The 19,580-nt window shown below is 47.0% G+C and overlaps 1 protein-coding gene across 1 annotated transcript in view; it reads right to left on the bottom strand.

Moving 5' to 3' along the window:
- The window catches only part of ASAH1 (N-acylsphingosine amidohydrolase 1), a 33,377-nt gene that overhangs the window by 11,259 nt on the left and 2,538 nt on the right, over window positions 1-19,580 (bottom strand). The window contains exons 3-4 of the mRNA XM_083169431.1: window positions 18,740-18,830; window positions 17,721-17,801 (exon numbers count right to left, since the gene is read on the bottom strand). Of these exons, the coding sequence (XP_083025557.1) occupies window positions 17,721-17,801; window positions 18,740-18,830 (172 nt within the window). The remainder of the gene's footprint in view (window positions 1-17,720; window positions 17,802-18,739; window positions 18,831-19,580) is intronic.

Below are 19,580 nucleotides of genomic sequence, written 5' to 3'. Positions count from 1 at the left end.
CCCATCGCATTGTATGGCATTGCATGCCATATACAATGTCATACAATTTTAAAATTGTACAACATCGCGTGATATCGCATTGCATACCATTATGGTATGCGATGCGATGGGCGCCGTGATAATACACAAGTACCCGATTTTCTTTTACATGGGAGTATGCAGTATTTACTAAAAAAACAAACTGATGTGGGGTCCCCAGGTACCAGCCCTAGTCTCATTAAGCCCGTCCTAGTTTCAAAAATACAGGGGACAAAATGTGTAGTGGTTCCCTGTATTTAACCCCTTCCTGACAGAGCCAGTTTTTGCGTTCCTGACAGAGCCCTTTTTTTCAAATCTGACATGTATCACTTAAGTGGGGATAACTTTTTTTTGCTTTTACTTATCCCAGTGATTTTGAGATTGTTTTTTCGTGACACATTGTACTTCAAATTAGTGGTAAATTTGGGTCGATACAGTCTGTGTTTTTTTGTGAAAAATACCAAAATGTCGTAAAAAAATGGAAAATTTAGCAATTTGCTAAATGTTAAATTTTCTGCTTGTGAGACAAATAATCATACCACTCAAAATAGTTAATAACTAACATAGACCATATGTCTACTTTATGTTTCCATCATTATTTCAACTTCCTTTTAATTTTTTGGACACTAGGAGGCTTACAATATGAATAGCAAATTCTCAAATTTTCAAGAAAATTTCAAACACTGATTTTTTTAGGGACCAGTTCAGTTCTGATGTGACTTTGAGGGACTTGTATGTGAGACACCCCCATAAATGATACCATTTCAAAAACTGCACCCCTCACAGTATTCAAAACAGCATTTTGGAAGTTTGTTAACCCTTTAGGTGTTTCACAGGAATTAAAACAAAGTGTAGGTGAAATTTCAAAATTTCATTTTTTTTGCAGATTTGCAATTTTAATACATTTTTCTAAGGAACACAGTACATTTTACTAGAGAAATGTGACTAAAAATTGATTCCCCCAATTCTTTTGTTTTCATAAATATCCTATATGTGGCCCTAGTGTGCACGTTGACCAAACCACAGGCTTCATAATAGAAGGAGCACCTACTTGATTTTGGAGCCTCCTTTTTATAAGATTATTTTTTAGGCACCATGTAGGTTTCTAGGCACCATAAGATGCTAAAATTTAGGAACCCCCCCACAAGTGACCCCATTTTGCAAACTACACCCCTCAGGGAATTCATCTAGGGGTATAGTGTACATTTCAAACCCCCAGGGGTTTCACCAATTTTGATACAACTGGGCAGTGAAAATGAAAAATTACATTTTTTTACACAAAAATGCAGTTCTGGCTCAAAATGTTTCATTTTCAGAAGGTATGAAGGAGAAAAAGCACCCCAAAATCTGTGCCCCAATTTCTCCCGAGTACGGCAATGCCTCACGTGTGACCAAAAAATACCATTTGGGTGCATGGCAGGACTCAGAAGGGAAGGAGTGATTTTTGGATTTTGCAGCTCAGATTCTGGTGGAATTTTGGTTGGTGCTATGTCGCATTAGCAAGACCCCCCAAGCACCAATACAGTGGAACCCCCCCACAAGTGACCCCATTTTGCAAACTACACCCCTCAGGGAATTCATCTAGGGGTATAGTGTACATTTCAAACCCCCAGGGGTTTCACCAATTTTGATACAACTGGGCTGTGCAAATGAAAAATTACATTTTTTACACAAAAATGCAGTTCTGGCTCAAAATTTTTCATTTTCACAAGGAATGAAGTAGACAAAGCACCCCAAAATCTGTGCCCCAATTTCTCCCGAGTACGGCAATGCCTCACATGTGACCAAAAAATACCATTTGGGTGCATGGCAGGACTCAGAAGGGAAGGAGTGATTTTTGGATTTTGCAGCACAGATTCTGGTGGAATGTTGGTGGGTGCTATGTTGCATTAGCAAGACCCCCCAAGCACCAATACAGTGGAACCCCCCCACAAGTGACCCCATTTTGCAAACTACACCCCTCAGGGAATTCATCTAGGGGTATAGTGTACATTTCAAACCCCCAGGGGTTTCACCAATTTTGATACAACTGGGCAGTGAAAATGAAAAATTACATTTTTTTACACAAAAATGCAGTTCTGGCTCAAAATTTTTCATTTTCAGAAGGTATGAAGGAGAAAAAGCACCCCAAAATCTGTGCCCCAATTTCTCCCGAGTACGGCAATGCCTCACATGTGACCAAAAAATACCATTTGGGTGCATGGCAGGACTCAGAAGGGAAGGAGTGATTTTTGGATTTTGCAGCTCAGATTCTGGTGGAATTTTGGTGGGTGCTATGTCGCATTAGCAAGACCCCCCAAGCACCAATACAGTGGAACCCCCCCACAAGTGACCCCATTTTGCAAACTACACCCCTCAGGGAATTCATCTAGGGGTATAGTGTACATTTCAAACCCCCAGGGGTTTCACCAATTTTGATACAACTGGGCTGTGCAAATGAAAAATTACATTTTTTACACAAAAATGCAGTTCTGGCTCAAAATTTTTCATTTTCACAAGGAATGAAGGAGACAAAGCACCCCAAAATCTGTGCCCCAATTTCTCCCGAGTACGGCAATGCCTCACATGTGACCAAAAAATACCATTTGGGTGCATGGCAGGACTCAGAAGGGAAGGAGTGATTTTTGGATTTTGCAGCTCAGATTCTGGTGGAATTTTGGTGGGTGCTATGTCGCATTAGCAAGACCCCCAAAGCACCAATACAGTGGAACCCCCCCACAAGTGACCCCATTTTGCAAACTACACCCCTCAGGGAATTCATCTAGGGGTATAGTGTACATTTCAAACCCCCAGGGGTTTCACCAATTTTGATACAAGTGGGCAGTGAAAATGAAAAATTACATTTTTTTACACAAAAATGCAGTTCTGGCTCGAAATGTTTCATTTTCAGAAGGTATGAAGGAGACAAAGCACCCCAAAATCTGTGCCCCAATTTCTCCCGAGTACGGCAATGCCTCATGTGTGACCAAAAAGTGGCAGGACTCAGAAGGGAAGGAGTGATATTTGGATTTTGCAGCACAAATTCTGGTGGAATGATGGTGGGTGCTATGTCGCATTAGCAAGACCCCCAAAGCACCAATACAGTGGAACCCCCCCACAAGTGACCCCATTTTGCAAACTACACCCCTCAGGGAATTCATCTAGGGGTATAGTGTACATTTCAAACCCCCAGGGGTTTCACCAATTTTGATACAAGTGGGCAGTGAAAATGAAAAATTACATTTTTTTACACAAAAATGCAGTTCTGGCTCAAAATTTTTCATTTTCAGAAGGTATGAAGGAGAAAAAGCACCCCAAAATCTGTGCCCCAATTTCTCCCGAGTACGGCAATGCCTCACATGTGACCAAAAAATACCAGTTGGGTGCATGGCAGGACTCAGAAGGGAAGGAGTGATTTTTGGATTTTGCGGCTCAGATTCTGGTGGAATGAATGGTGGGTGCTATGTGGCATTAGCAAGACCCCCGAAGCACGGTGAAATGATGAACCTAATAATCCATAGATGTGTGGTATATTTTAAAACACTCCTTTATACATAGGCCGGGTTTGTCTGGGCAAGTGTCACACTGGAAAATAGTTTGCTTTCTTATTCCCTTTTTATAGCAAACTTTGCACCTTTTTTGTGTCCTGCCCTTTTTTCCAGTGGAGGGGATTTCATCAGGAAAATGCTGCCCTGGTACAATACGGGGGCCAGTACTAGAAGTACTGGGGCGCTCTGCCTGCTGGTTCCCAAATATTAGGCCCTTTATGACTTTCTCTTGAAAGTGCATAAATGTCCCCCTCTGGCCGGTAGAACGGAATAGCAGGTAAGCGTTATACAGTGCCATCTGGATGATATACACGGCCAGCTTCTTGTACCAGATTTTTGTTTTCCGCAGGGCACTGTACGGCTTCAGTACCTGATCTGAAAGATCCACTCCGCCCATGTACCTATTGTAATCCAGGATACAATTAGGTTTTGAGGTGTGGGTACTGGTACCTCGTACAGGGACGGAGGTGGTACTGTCTCCGTGAATTGTTGTCAGTATAAGGACATCCCTCTTGTCCTTATATTTGACCAACAACATATTTTCGGTGCATATTCCCCTGCTTTCACCCCTTCTCATTACTTGGGCAATGTATGTTTTTGGGAGGCCTCTTTGGTTCTTGCGCACAGTACCGCAAGCTGCTGTACCTCTTGAACCAAGGGCCTTAAACAGGGGGATGCTAGTGTAAAAGTTATCCACATAGAGGTGATAACCTTTATCCAGGAAGGGGTGCACTAAATCCCAGACAATTTTTCCACTAACACCTACGAGGGAGGGGGGGCATTCTGGCGGTTCAATTCTTGAATCCTTCCCTTCATATACCCTAAACCTGTGAGTGTACCCTGAGGTGCTTTCACACAGCTTATACATTTTTATGCCATACCTTGCCCTCTTACTGGGAAGGTACTGGCGGAATTTAACCCTTCCTTTAAAATGTATAAGGGACTCGTCTATGCAAATGAATTTATCTGGGATGTACATGTCTTCAAATTTGGCACTGAAATGATCAATGACCGGCCTGACTTTGAATAGCCGGTCAAAGGTGGGATCATCTCTGGGTGGGCACTGTGCATTATCGTTGTAATGCAAAAATTTAAGGATCGTCTCAAATCGAGCCCGGGGCATGGCCATACGGTAAAATGGGGTGCTGTACAGAACATCTGTACTCCAATATTGCCTAATTTCTGGCTTTTTTACTATGCCCATATGAAACACCAGACCCCAAAACGTCATCATCTCTACTGCATCTACAGGGGTCCACCTAGCAAATGATGATGTGGGGTTTTGAGCAATAAACTGCTGGGCATATAAATTAGTTTGGTCCACCATTAAATTTATAAAATCATCAGAGAAAAATAATTTGAAAAAGTCAATTTCTCTGAGACCTGTGGAATCAAATTGGATTCCTGGCATGGCCAAAAACTCAGGAACCTGGGGCTCAAAATTGTCTGGTGGTGGGGTCCATACGAGATCAATTATTGGGGGGGGGGGTCTCAGCTGCTCTACGGGGGCGTCTTTGAGGGGGTCCCTCATCACCAGAGGAGGAAGAGGTGCTTAAGACGAATCCTTCAAATTCCCCGCTTGCCTCACTGGCTGTGTCAGAGTCAGAGGCAAGCATGGCATATGCCTCCTCCGCTGAATACATTCTTCTGGATGACTGGGATGACATTTGGGATGACATTTGGGATGCCATTTTTATTTTTGTGTTACTGGTAGTGAAATGTTTCAACACGTGTATAGTGTAGGGGGGGGTACAAACTTTATTTCAACCCGGGGGGTATGTAGTGTGTAGTGTGTATGTAGTGCAGAAAAAAAAAATACTTTATACAAAAAAAAAAAAAAAATTGAAGGGGTTAAAAAAAAAAAAAAAAATTGAAGGGGTTAAAAAAAAAAAAAAAGGTCCTGCGCCAAAAATTGAGCACAGATGTTGGTCAGTAACGTCCGTCACTGAACAGCGCTCAAAGGCAACAGGAATTTGATAAAAAAAAAAAAAAATAGATCAACCCTGTGCCGAAAAAGCTGATCAGTGATGTACGTCACTGATCAGCGCGCAGTGGCCACAGGACACCCACAAAATCACAGTGTGTGTAAAAAAAAAAATTAAAAAAAGACCCCACAGCACCCACAAAAAAAAAAAAGGTGATCAGTGATGCGACACTGATTACCAGTGAGGGGCAGCAGGTGCACAACCTTTGGTGCAACTGGCAGCAACTGACAGGTATAAGGGGATTTTGTACTTACCGTTAAATCCTTTTCTCAGACTCCATAGGTGACACTGGAGAGTTACAGTGGGGAATAGAAGGCGACCACAGGGAGCTTGGGCACTTTAGAATAAATTAATAGTGACTAACTCCTCCCCTTCTACTTCCTCTCCTAGGCAGTTAAGTATGTGCCCGGAGGGAGCTGGAAGAAAGGAAAAACAACCCACTTCCGAGAGGAGGTCAAACATAACATAACAAGTCACACACACACGCTCACATAGAGTGAACATATAGTCTGAAAAATAGCATTCATAACAGAATGAACTCATCCAGAAACAAACTTAGTAAAACTTAGAACTCAGACTGAGTATAGCAGTCTCTTTTACCTCAGGTAATTGCTCAACCTGAAAACCAAACAGTAAACCAGAGAGACAGCGTCGGGTGGGCGTCCAGTGTCACCTATGGAGTCTGAGAAAAGGATTTAACGGTAAGTACAAAATCCCCTTTTCTCTTTCCTCCACTAGGTGACACTGGAGAGTTACAGTGGGGACGTCCCAGAGCTCCCAACACGGGTGGGATGACGCTGAGAGCCCCTTAACACCGAACGGCCAAACCGCGAAGCGGCCGCCGCAAAAGTGTCAAACTTGTAAAAGCGGACAAAGGTCCTCTGACCAGACCACGTAGCCGCTCTACATAGATCCTGTATAGACACTCCACGGGCAGCCGCCCAGGAGGTACCCACCGACCTTGTAGAATGGGCGGAGATTAAAGAAGGTGGCACCCTGGAGGAGGCCACATAAGCTTGACGAATTGTCAATCTGATCCACCTGGCCAGGGCCTGCTTGGAGGCTGGCCAACCAGGACGCAAGGAGTCATAGAGGACAAATAAGGCATCCGACTTACGTACAGATTCTGTTCTGGCCACGTAGACTCTCAAGGCCCGGACCACGTCCAGCGCCCTAGACTCCTGTGAGTCCTCCCGAAAGGCCGGCACCACAATAGGTTGGTTAATGTGGAATGCCGAGACCACCTTTGGGAGAAAAACACTAGAGTTGCGTAGCTCCGCTCTGTCCTCATGGAACCGTAAGAAGGGTGCCTTACAAGAAAGAGCACTGAGTTCCGACACCCTTCTAGCTGAAGCCAAGGCCAATAGTAATACAGTCTTCCAGGTGACGTATTTTAGTTCCACCTCTTCCATGGGCTCAAATACAGAGGACTGGAGAAAAGCCAGTACCACATTCAGGTCCCATGGAGCAGTAGGAGGTCTGAAGGGAGGTTGCAGCCGCAACACCCCTTGGAAGAAAGTCTGTACCTGAGGAAGAAGAGCCAGCTTCTTCTGGAAAAAAATGGAGAGGGCGGATACTTGAACCTTCAAGGACCCCAGCCGGAGTCCTGAAGCCAAACCCTTCTGCAAGAATAGCAGTAATCTGGCCAATTTGAAGTTCACCGGCGAAACCCTCCTGGATTCGCACCAGGCCACATAGGCCCTCCAGATGCGGTGGTAATGCACCGAGGTAACCTGCTTTCTGGCTCCTATCATGGTTGGAATCACCGCCTGCGGGATCCCTGCCTTCCTCAAGATGGACCTCTCAACAGCCATGCCGTCAAATGAAGCTGCTGTAAGTTGGGACAGGCGAACGGACCCTGTGTTAGCAGGTCTTCGCAGAGAGGCAGAGGCCATGGCTCGTCTACTAACAGGCCTGTTAGTACCGTGTACCACGACCGGCGAGGCCAGTCCGGGGCAATGAACAGGACCGTCACCGACTCCCGTCGGATTCTCTGCAGAACCCGAGGGATGAGAGGCACTGGAGGAAAGATGTAAAGGAACTGATCCGTCCAGGGTGCCGTGAGAGCGTCTACAGCCACCGCCTGTGGATCTCTTGTCCGAGCGCAGTACCGGGGCAACTGATGGTTGTGTCTGGAGGCCATCATGTCTATCTGCGGACAACCCCACCGACGGGTCAGGGTCTGGAAGACCAGAGGGTTCAGACACCACTCTCCGTGGTGTACGTCCCGCCGGCTGAGGTAATCCGCCTCCCAATTTTCCACGCCTGGTATGAAAATGGCGGACACGGCCCCTGCGTGCTCCTGCACCCAGCACAGAATCCTCTTTACCTCTCTCATCGCTGCACGGCTGCGGGTGCCTCCCTGCTTGTTGATGTAAGCCACCGCCGTGGCATTGTCGGACTGCACCCTGATGTCCTTGTTCCGGAGAACCACTTCTGCCTGGAGCATGGCATAATACACTGCTCGCAGTTCCAGCACATTGATGGACATCTGTGCTTCCTCCGGGGTCCACAGTCCTTGGAAGTGGAGGCCCAGCGTGACCGCTCCCCAGCCCCTGAGGCTGGCGTCCGTGGTGAGGAGCGTCCAATTGTGAATGGCGAACCTCCTTCCCTCCTGCAGGTTGCTGGAGTTGAGCCACCACGCCAGAGACGCTCGAGCCTGATGGGAGAGAGAGATCCTCTGCTGTACAAACAGGTGTGAGCCTGTCCACTGGCGGAGCAGACACAGATGGAAGGGCCGAGAGCGAAACCGCCCATACTGCACCGCCTCGAACGTGGCCACCATCCTTCCCAGCAGCTTTGTGCAAAGGAGAACTGTGACTGTTCGATGCTGCAGCACCAGTCGCACCGCTTCCTGCAGGGACAAGATCTTGTCCATGGGGAGGAACACCCTTCTCTGGACAGTGTCCAGAATCATCCCTAGGAACAGGATCCTCTGCGATGGGGTCAGCTGTGACTTTTGGATGTTGAGCATCCAGCCATGGGACTCCAGGATCCGACGTGTCAGTTGGATGTTGTGCAGCAGAACCTCCTTGGACGGAGCCTTCAGCAGAAGGTCGTCCAAATAAGGGACAATGGTAACTCCCTGAGCCCTGAGTATTTCCATCATGACAGCCATCACTTTGGTAAATACCCGAGGCGCAGAGGAGAGGCCGAATGGGAGGGCTCGGAACTGTAGGTGATAGTTCTGGACTGCGAACCGCAAGAATGCCTGGTGAGGAGGCCAGATTGGGATATGCAGGTATGCATCTTTGATATCGATGGATACAAGAAACTCCCCTGGTTCCAGGCCTGCAATGACAGACTGGAGAGACTCCATCTTGAAGCGAGTGAACCGTAAGAAGGGGTTGAGCTGCTTCAGGTTCAAGATGGGTCTCACTGAGCCGTCCGGCTTGGGAACCAGAAAAAGGCTGGAATAGAATCCCTTTGCCCTTTCTGGTTCCGGGACCGGGATAACCACCCCTTGATCCCTGAGCTTTTGGATGGCGGCCTGTAAGGCCCTGCCTTTTTCCTGAGAAGCTGGCAAACCTGTGGGAAAAAACCGTTGAGGAGGAGGCAACAAGAAATCTATCTTGTAGCCTACTGCTACCAGGTCCTTTACCCATGCATCCTTGCATGAACCGGCCCATACCTGATGGTAAAAGAGAAGCCGGCCTCCCACCCTGTGATCTGGACAGGAGCTGGGGGAGTCATGCTGAGGGCTTTGAGGTAACCTTTGGATCCAGGATTGGAGCACTGGCTGAGCCTCTGCCTCTTCCTCGGAAGCCTCTGGAGCTAGAAGCCGCTCCCCTAGACCTACCCCTGAATCTGGGGGTGGGCCGAAAGGACCGAAAGGACTGCCCTCCCGTAGTAGGAAATGACCTACGTGGGGGAGGGGCTGCAGTGGGCAGGAACTGAGACTTACCCCCTGTAGCCTGTGAAATCATTTTGTCCAGCTCTGGACCAAAGAGGGCCTCCCCAGCAAAGGGTAATGCCTCCACCGCCTTTTTGGAGTCGGCGTCTGCATTCCACTGTCTCAACCAAAGCGTACGGCGAGCAGAAACTGAGAGAGCAGAAATACGGGCTGCAAGCATACAAACGTCTGAAGAGGCTTCAACCAAATAATCTGCAGCCTCACGTATGTGTTCCACTAAGAGCAACATATCACTTGCCTCTGGGTCTAGAGAGGAGGCCACCTGGGATGCCCATACCTCCATGGCCCTATTGACCCAGCAACCCACCTGTGCCGGACGTTGTAAAAGACCAGCAGCTGTATAAACATTCTTCAGAGCACTCTCTAACCGCCTATCAGACACATCTTTAAGGGTAGAGGCACCTGGGATGGGTAACACTGTCTTTTTAGACAAACGTGATACCGAAGAATCAACAGCAGGTGGCGTCTTACATGACTTTCTAGCATCCTTAGGAAAAGGATAGGCAGTGAAAAATCTCTGAGAAACCTGAAACTTTTTATCTGGGTGTAACCAGGCTTTTTGCAAGTGTTCATCCAGCTCCTCTGAGGCTGGGAAATATGCAGACTGTTTTTGCCTTTTAGCAAACACTGAGGGACGCGCAGCCGGTCTCACCTCCTCTGCTACATTGAGGGTTAACCGGACTGCTTGTATTAAGTCCTCTAAACCCTGAGAAGGGACATCAGTGTCCTGCATAAGCGGAGCATCAGGCTCAGCGTCAGGCTGAGCATCAGGGTCATGAAATTCACCCTCCTCTAGAGCTGGCATGTCATCATCTGTATCATCTAACAGAGGGACCTGAGGAAACATCCTATTAGCAGAAGCCAGTCTAGGGGGAGGGGGTGTAGAGGTGTCTGCATGCAATGCTCTAGACAGACTCTCCACAGCAGAGGTTAACTCTGCCTGCTGATCCCTGGCTGCATCCCTGTCCTGTCTGGCAGAAGATAACTCAGACGCTAACTGAGAAATTACTGTAGACAATTGTGAAGCCCATACAGGAGGTTCCTGCCCCGATGTAGATGGGGTGGGGGCTGGGGATGCAGTACATGAGGGACATAAAATGGCGCCCTCCGCTTGTGGCGCGAACTTATTGCTGCACTTTTTGCACGCAATCTTTTTACCAGCCATCATACACTCCGCAATCTTACACAGAAAGGAGAGAAAAGCTGGAATACCGGACAGGAGAGGAGGTATAGGAAAGAGGCAGAGTCTGCCACGAGGCCGCTACGCGCACTGTATATAAATATAACTTGCGCCGGCTAAGGGACCTTTTTGGACACAGTCCAAGCTGCCCTGACCTCCTATGTCCCGCTGTGACTCACTGAACCAGGGTCACCGGCACTTCACAGACGCTTCGAGGGAGCCGCGGATCACGCTGCTTCTTCAATGGCCGCCGCTCCTACAAAGAAGGAGGAAGCGGAAGTACCCAGCATGCCGCGCTCTCGCTCCTCAGGAATGGCGCCGTGTTTAAAAAGTGCGCTGCCGCGGCTTTTTACACTGAATCCCCCGCTAGCGGGGAATCAGTGTTATACTTACCCCTGCCATAGCTGTCGGGTGCGGCATGCTGAGTGGTCCTCGAGGCGCGCTGCAAGCAGCGGCGACGGGACCTCAGGATCAGTGGATCCTGCAGCCAGGTACCGGAGGCGAGCTGCATGCAGCTGCGACCGGACCTGCCGACAGCGCCCGCGTCGCAAGCAGGTAGGGACAGGGAGCTACCTGCCTGTCCTCTTGCTGATTGTAGCATCGTATATTTAAAAAATCAATAAAGCTCAGGAGTGAGCCTTGAACGCACCCAGCTCCCGCAGGGCACATGCTAAAAACTGCCTAGGAGAGGAAGTAGAAGGGGAGGAGTTAGTCACTATTAATTTATTCTAAAGTGCCCAAGCTCCCTGTGGTCGCCTTCTATTCCCCACTGTAACTCTCCAGTGTCACCTAGTGGAGGAAAGAGAAATATAAAAAAAAAAACCTCTGCACCCCCAAAAAGTTGCTGATCACCTCAGATATAGTGATCAGCACAAAAGGCGGGGGCAGCAGACACAAAATTTAGCACTCTCTATCACTCTCTGTCACTATCTCTCTCTATCTCTCTATCTCTCACTATCTATCACTCTATGACACTGCAGCAGCAGCAGTGACAGGTATATATATATATAAAAAAAAACCTGCGCCCCCAAAAAGTTGCTGATCAGTTAATTTATACTGATCAGCACAAAAGGGGGGGCAGCAGTCAGTTATATAAAAAATATATAGCACAATCTGTCACTATCTCTATCTCTCTCTCTCTCTATCTTTCTCTATCTCTCTCTATCTCTCTATCTATAACTATCACACTGCAGCAGCACAAAATATAGCACTCTCTGTCACTAGGCCTCTCTATCTCTCTCTATCTCTCTCTATCTCTCTCTATCTCTCTCTATCTCTCTCTATCTCTCTCTATCTCTCTCTATCTCTCTCTATCTCTCTCTCTCTATCTCTCTCTATCTCTCTCTATCTCTCTCTATCTCTCTCTATCTCTCTCTATCTCTCTCTATCTCTCTCTATCTCTCTATCTATAACTATATCACACTGCAGCAGCACAAAATATAGCACTCTCTGACACTATCTCTCTATCTCTCTCTATCTAACGCTATTACACTGCAGCAGCACAAGTTCACAACACAGGAAGTCACAAGTAACAGGATCCAGGAAGCATCCAGCACACTACAAGCAGGATCCAGGAAGCATCCAGCACACTACAAGCAGTGATCAGGCAAGGTATTTGCAAGGATCAGGTAAGTATTTGGCAAGGTTCAGGTCAGTATACTGCGGCAGCTAGGCACGGTGACCGCACTGCACGCAATTCCAGACCGGAATGGCGTCTGCAGTGCAGTCACCGTTAGTTTAAATCCCCCTCCTTGGCTGTGATTGGTCCGTCGGTCCGACGAACCAATCACGGCCTTTGGGGGCGGGCGGGGTGAGGTGGGGTGACACCAGTGTCACCCTTACACCCCGCGGTGATTGGTGCTGTACTTTACAGCACCAATCACCTCCGATCCCGTGTCACCGGCGAACGTTATTCGCCGGTGACACAGGAAAACGCTGTGAATGGCTGTTCACACTGAACAGCCAATCACAGCGATCGCCGACGGGGGGGCGGCATCGCAGCCCCCCCTGGGCATGCACGGACATGTCTGCTGTCAGGGACAGCAGACATGTTGAAACTGTCACCGCGTCTATAGACGCGGTGACAGTTACAAGCCATGACGTACATTTACGCCATGTGTCGGGAAGTACTTCCCGACCATGACGTAAATGTACGTCAATTGTCGGGAAGGGGTTAATAGACCAGCTCCAGGCTCTTGGACTGGTCCTGGCTCCAAAAATACGGGGGGACAAAAAAACTGGGGTCCCCCATATTTTGGAACAAGCACCGGGCTCCAACAGCCAGCAGTGTCATGCCACAGCCGGGGAAAACTTTTTATACAAGGTCCCCGGCCGTACCATGCGCACTGTGGCTGGTCAGTCCTAAGTCAGAACCCCCCCATTAAAGGGGGTCCCCTGTCCAGGGCTCAAACCCAGGGCTGTCTCTACAGGGGCCCTCTACAAATGTTGTCCCGTCTATTTTTGAAACCAGGACCAGTTCAATGAGCCCGGGGCTGGTTATGACCCCACACCATCACTTTTACACATATTTTGGGACAGAACCAAGCACAGATCTCACTGATCTATGCATGGTTTTATCAAACCACAAGTCTGAACTTGGTCTATTTGACCATAGCCCAGCAGCATCGTTAAGTTATCACTGCTTGTGTGACAGCAGCTGAAACTCAAGTCACCTAAAATATGCAAACCGTACAGAGTTCCATGGGATAAAAACAAAATTGTGAAATAACGCGGCTCGTAAGACATTAGGGTAAGACTTTAATTTTACATAAGTATCAATTTAGCGAGAACTTCACGTAAGTACATAACTGAAGGTCAACTGATTTCCAGTTAGTAAATATAAAGTAATTACTTTGCTGTAATTAATACAGCATGGTTTACATTATGGTAGCGAGCCATCCTGATGCCTCAAAACTCAGGAGACACATCAGTAATGTTAAATGTTATTGAAATGGTATTATATAAAAAACGGAATATGCTGCAAATTAATATGAGAGCACGAGGGATTCCAAATAAATGGTTGTAGTTACATAGCGCCTATCAAAACAAGAAACAAGGCAGGGTGTGGCCCCGTTGTAAGGTAAAATAGGTGTTCTTCACAGTCTGTCCCGTCCTACACCAGCAAACAGTGGTAGGACCCGGAAGCTGTGTTCCTGCCGCTAATGTGTGGGCAAGCTCATAGCAGCAAAGCAGGTCCCGGTGAAGGGACCCGCTATGCCGTTGTGTGTGGCCACAGTTTTTAGTCAAACCACGTGGCCTGCATACAGAAGTATATTGTAAAAAATTGTCAGAATGTCTTCTCCACTTTAAGCCCTTCCCCATCCACAATCTACACCTGTCCAATATAGGTGAGCAGATGCCCACTGTAGCCTATTCTTTCTTAGATTTAGCAGTACCAGGTGCGGTCTTCTGCTGCTGCTTCCCATCAATTTGCAGGTTTTATGTGCAGCACTTTCAAACATGCTCTCCTGAATACTACTGGTGTAACTCATGGTTAATTACGATCGCCTGCTTGTCAGCTTGAACCAGTCTGACCGTTCTCCTCTGACCACTATCATTAAGGCATTTATGCACACAGAACTGCTGCTACTGGCAGGTTTAGCTTTGTGCACCATTCTCTGTAAACTCAAGTTATATTGTGCATGTAAATAATGGGTGATAAGATGGTCTGTCCTGCATTCCACAGTGAAGGCCCCCATACACTATGCGATTTTGGGACGATTTCATCCGATAATCGGATGAAATCGGCCCAAAATCGTAGGTATGTGACATTTGATCCGATCCGATGCGCGGTCTCGTGCGCATCGGACCGGATCAGGGAGGTCGGACGGTCTGTACATACGATCACGTCCGACCTCCCTGTATGCATATGCCTGCCACCTGACAGGCATATGCATACAGACACCGGGGGAGTAGTGGGGGCGGCCAGCGGCAGCGGTGGCGGCCAGCGGCGGTAGTGGGGGCGGGCAGCGGGGACGGGCGGCGTTTGCGGTGAGCGCAGTGTACTTACACATAGCAGCAGCGGCGGGGACGGGACGCGCAGTGGCGGCTATTATATTTTTAAATACTTGTCAAATGACCGGCCGCTCTCTGATTGGCTGAGAGCTCTCCGGCCAATCAGAGAGCGGCCGGTCATTTGACAAGTATTTTAAAAATATAATAGCCGCCACTGCGCGTCCCGTCCCGTCCCCGACGCTTCTGCTATGTGTAAGTACACTGCGCTCACCGCAAACGCCGCCCGTCGCCGCTGCCCGCCCCCACTACCGCCGCTGGCCGCCCCCACCACCGCTGCCCGTCCCCACTACTGCCGCTGCCCGCCCCCACTACTGCTCACCGCCCTGCAGCTCCCCGGGTTTTTTTTTACATGGGATAAATCGCATGCGATTTATCCCATGTAAAAATGGCACATCAAGTGCCAAATTGTATGTGAGCCTCCCGGGGAGCTGCCGGGCGGCTCGCAGGTAAATTGGGTCCGACTTGTCCCTAGGACAAGTCGGCCTAATGTATGGGGGCCTTTAGTCACTTAGATCTCCTTCCCCATTATGATGTCTGGTTTGAAAAACTGAACTTCTGGACAATGGTTACATGTTTTTATGCATTCCACTGTTGCCACATGATTGGCTGATAAGATTACATACACGCTATGCCTTGATGAAGACGGCCTCCGAGTGCTTCCTTAAGCACAATTTATGCATGATGATGTGAATGGCACAAGAGCAAAATATCTGTTTGATGGAGTGCTGGTAAATTAGGCCGGTACACAATACAACAATGTGTATCTTGGCCAACGGGACCAGATGTCGGTTGGCCATATACATTGAATGATATAGTGCATGATATATTAGTCATGGTCGCATTCAGTTGTATGCTGATGGTCACCCCATCGGTTGTGCAGCACTGCAGATGTGACCACACGGATGTTGGTAGATGGAAGCAGGCATTAGTGTGTACACATTAGACGATGTGGACAATATATCAGTGTGAATGGCAGTGCACACTGGTACATATTTCACAGCTAACGGATGAGTATGGTAGCCCAGTGGTCATCACTGCTGCGTTAATTGGGGTTATGGGTCAGGTTACCTGTGGGGTTTGTATGTTCTTGCCATGTTTGCATGGTTACTAACCACACTTCAAATAGGTAGGTTAATTTATTTGCTTTAAAAAAAAAATGGAACCTATCTAGTGTGAAGAACTACATATTCTCTGTAATATGCTGTGTTGCTGCCATATATTTAGTGTTCATTCTAGCACTCGCACCTTTCAAAACATATGCAGTACCTCTTTCCTACCTGGGGCGTCGCTGTCTGTTTTGGTGCTTCTAGTACAGTCTTGTCTGTGTTGAGATACAGGCCCCAATGTAATAAAGAGGCCACAGCAGAGAGCGACACCCCAGGCAGGAAAGAGGTACTGCAAGGGTTTTAAAAGGTGCAGGGTTCTAGAATGAACACTATTATCATTAACCCCTTCCCGACATTTGACGTATATATACGTCATGGCCGGGAAGTACTTCCCGACACATGACGTATATATACGTCATGACTTAAAATTGCCACCCCGTCTCGAGACGAGGTGGCAGAGGGACAATGTCTGCTGTCCCTGACAGCAGACATCCTCCCTCATTGCCCAGGGGGGGCAGCGATGCCTCCCGTCTTGGGCGATCGCTGCTATTGGCTGTTAAAAAGTGAATAGCCAAAAGTAGCGTTGAAATGCATGTAGTGTAAAATTTAGACTCTGCTGCCCCCTAGCGTCCAAAAAAAATAAAGGCGGTTTAAATAATGATTTAAAAATAAAGAATAGATATGGTCTTTGTTAGTTATTAACTATTTTGAGTGATATGATTATTTGTCTCACAAGCAGAAAATGGAACATTTTGCAAATAGCAAAATGTTCCATTTTTTCACGACACTTTGGTATTTCCCCCCCCCCAAAAAAAACTGTATCGACCAAATTTCACCACTAATTTAAAGTACAATGTGTCACGGGAAAACAATCTCAAAATCACTGGGATAAGTAAAAGCAAAAAAAAGTTATACCCACTTAAGTGATACATGTCAGATTTGAAAAAAATGGCTCTGTCAGGAAGGCAAAAACTGGCTGCGTCAGGAAGGCAAAAACTGGCTGCGTCAGGAAGGCAAAAACTGGCTGCGTCAGGAAGGCAAAAACTGGCTGCGTCAGGAAGGCAAAAACTGGCTGCGTCAGGAAGGCAAAAACTGGCTGCGTCAGGAAGGCAAAAACTGGCTGCGTCAGGAAGGCAAAAACTGGCTGCGTCAGGAAGGCAAAAACTGGCTGCGTCAGGAAGGCAAAAACTGGCTGCGTCAGGAAGGGGTTAATGTTAGCAACAACAACTTATAAAGTAATTGTTTTTCATTGGAAAAACAGTAACAGGGATTGTCAGAGATTGCAACAGGTGTGTGTGTGACTGCCATAGAAGGCCGAGCAGTGTATCAACGGGCCCTGTAGCAACATATGAACAAGGGCCCAGCTATGTTGATTTCGTATCCCAGACCTGCAGTAAGAAAAGAAGTCGTCTCCTCTGATACGTAATAGAGGCCAGGGATATGCTTATAAGAGAAATCCGCTCTTCCGGACACAAGCAAACCTAGACAAAGCAAGTGCCGCCGAGACTGTTGGGAAGTGTATTATGTATTCGCCTACTGCCAAAACATTCAGATAAGGAGTTCTGGGCATATATTAAGTACGAAGTGCATGGAACCTTTCTGCAGAGGATACTATAAAAATGGAAGTACAGGTGGTCTTGTCATGCCCTTAGCATCTTACAGTATAATAAATCATGTGCACAGGCCTACAATACAATTATATATCAACAGTGTAACTGCAGCAAATAGAGACACCCACATGCCAAAGTCGGGCAAATGAAAGGGGGCACGGTCTCACACGTAGGGGCTTGACTCCATGGCACACTCCTGTTGTCACCAGTACGGTGCGCTGCATAGTAATGTAACGGTACAGCACCCAGTTTCCGGCCACCAAGGAGAAGCCGCAGGATGACACCTGGGTGGGTTCAACACGCCTGCGTCCCCATAAAGACACCTTTGTATAGTAACACAAATCTAAGTTGTGATATGTAAACTTACCAGTTTTGTATCCACAATGTCAATAAGTTCTGGCCAAATAGAAGCGGTCAGCTTCTTAATATGCTGCATAAGCAATACCAGCTATAAAACAAAAACAAAATCACATTACTGGACTACGACGTTTTTTGATTTGTGTGATCTCACAAAATGCTAACCAACGTAATAATAAAAGTTACAGGAGGTGAGGAGGCTATGCAGTCATTAGGTGGACAAGGTCTAGGCCGGTAGTCGAAAGGGCGACCACTATTGGTTGACAGTCAAAAGGTCGACATGAAAAAGGTCAACATGGGTTTTTCATGATATTTTTTTTAAACCGACTTGTTCATGTTTTAACATCCCATTGGCATAGAGGGAGAATAGAAAATAGTGCACCGTGTGCAGCTAGGCACTGTGCCCAAAGCATGGTGAGCGCAGCACCTATGCGAACTCATGTCAACATTTTTGCTTGTGTTGACGTTTCACTGTCGACCAATAGTGGTTAACCTAATGACCCATACCCGTTGAGGAGTAGTAACCATCTATAATATATATGTCTAGTGTCCATGTATGTAGGAAACACTGCCATCTGTTGACAGGAAGTGAAACTACATCTCTTACTCTCACACACATGCACAAACACAGACGGTAGCAGACTAGCTTTTGCTACAAGCAAGCTTACTAGTACTTTCAATATGTGGACAATCAGAACGGTCACAATCTGATTACAGAATATCTTCAGTCGCCACGTTTATTTGCACTTATGAGATCTGGTGAGTGAAGTCAGGTATATATAGTGTGGTGGGGGATAGGGCTGCATATATCAGTCCTCTGAAAATGGAAAATCAGCAGTGATAGGCATTGGTTACATACATTGTGCTAGGGAGTGTGTATGTAGCCAAAAACAAGGTATATATATGACAGCTCACAACCAATATAATTCTATTTTGGACATTTAACAAAAAACAAACAAACCCAAAAAATCCCCCATAAAATTGGTGCTCAACTTTAATTTCCTCAAAAGCTATACTTCACGCACTCACCGGTTCTTTCTTATCACCTATTACTTTTTGCCATCTTTCACAGGGTGGCTGGTCCAGATCTACTGTATACCATGGCACACTTCCTCTGAATCTATAAAGAGAGTGATGAATTATCTTTGCAAAAAAAAAAATAAAAATCTTAATTTGTCAGACACCTTCAATAAAACAAAGGGACAAAGAAAAGCTTCAGTACCATGTTGACACGTATATTAGCACTGCCTCACATCCAAAGGGTACCGGATGCGGTGCCAACAGTCGGGATCCCGACAGTCATTTACCCGACTGTCAAAACTCCGACAGATGGGTGTCCGATGGCCACCTGCTATTCTTCCAAGTGGAGGTCCACGACCCCCATAGAAGGAGAATAGAATAGGTGGCGAGCCCCATCCAAAGACCATCCCGCCTTCATGAAGTGTTGTGTACATTATAATTCAAATGGGGAACTACTTATTCTCCACAAACTTTTGCACTTTAACATATACTAGACCAGTCGAGGAACTTGTGGGTGGCTGGGAGAGGCAGAGTGTAAAAGGGAAATACAGTGGGTGACAGGGGTCCAGGTGCATTCCACCTGCTACACTAATGATAGTTCTGCCTCTGCCTGAATAACATTTATTCTTAAACTGCAGCATTCATATACAGCCAGGGTGTACTAGTGTAACACACAGGGAAGCCGCAGGAGAATCTCTCCACAGCGTAACTGTCATCAACTAATGAGAAATAATCATAAATAACTAATTCTTAAACTAGCTCTAGTAGACTATAAACTTAAAAAAAGGAGTCATGCCTGCAAAATTTTGAGGAAAAAATGTCCAAAGTTAGTAGATGGCAGCAACAGCAA

This window comes from Crinia signifera, chromosome 1 (genome assembly GCF_055691185.1).
Source record: "Crinia signifera chromosome 1, ASM5569118v1, whole genome shotgun sequence".
Classification (NCBI taxonomy): Eukaryota; Metazoa; Chordata; class Amphibia; order Anura; family Myobatrachidae; genus Crinia; species Crinia signifera.
This window is presented reverse-complemented; position numbering and strand designations above follow the sequence as displayed.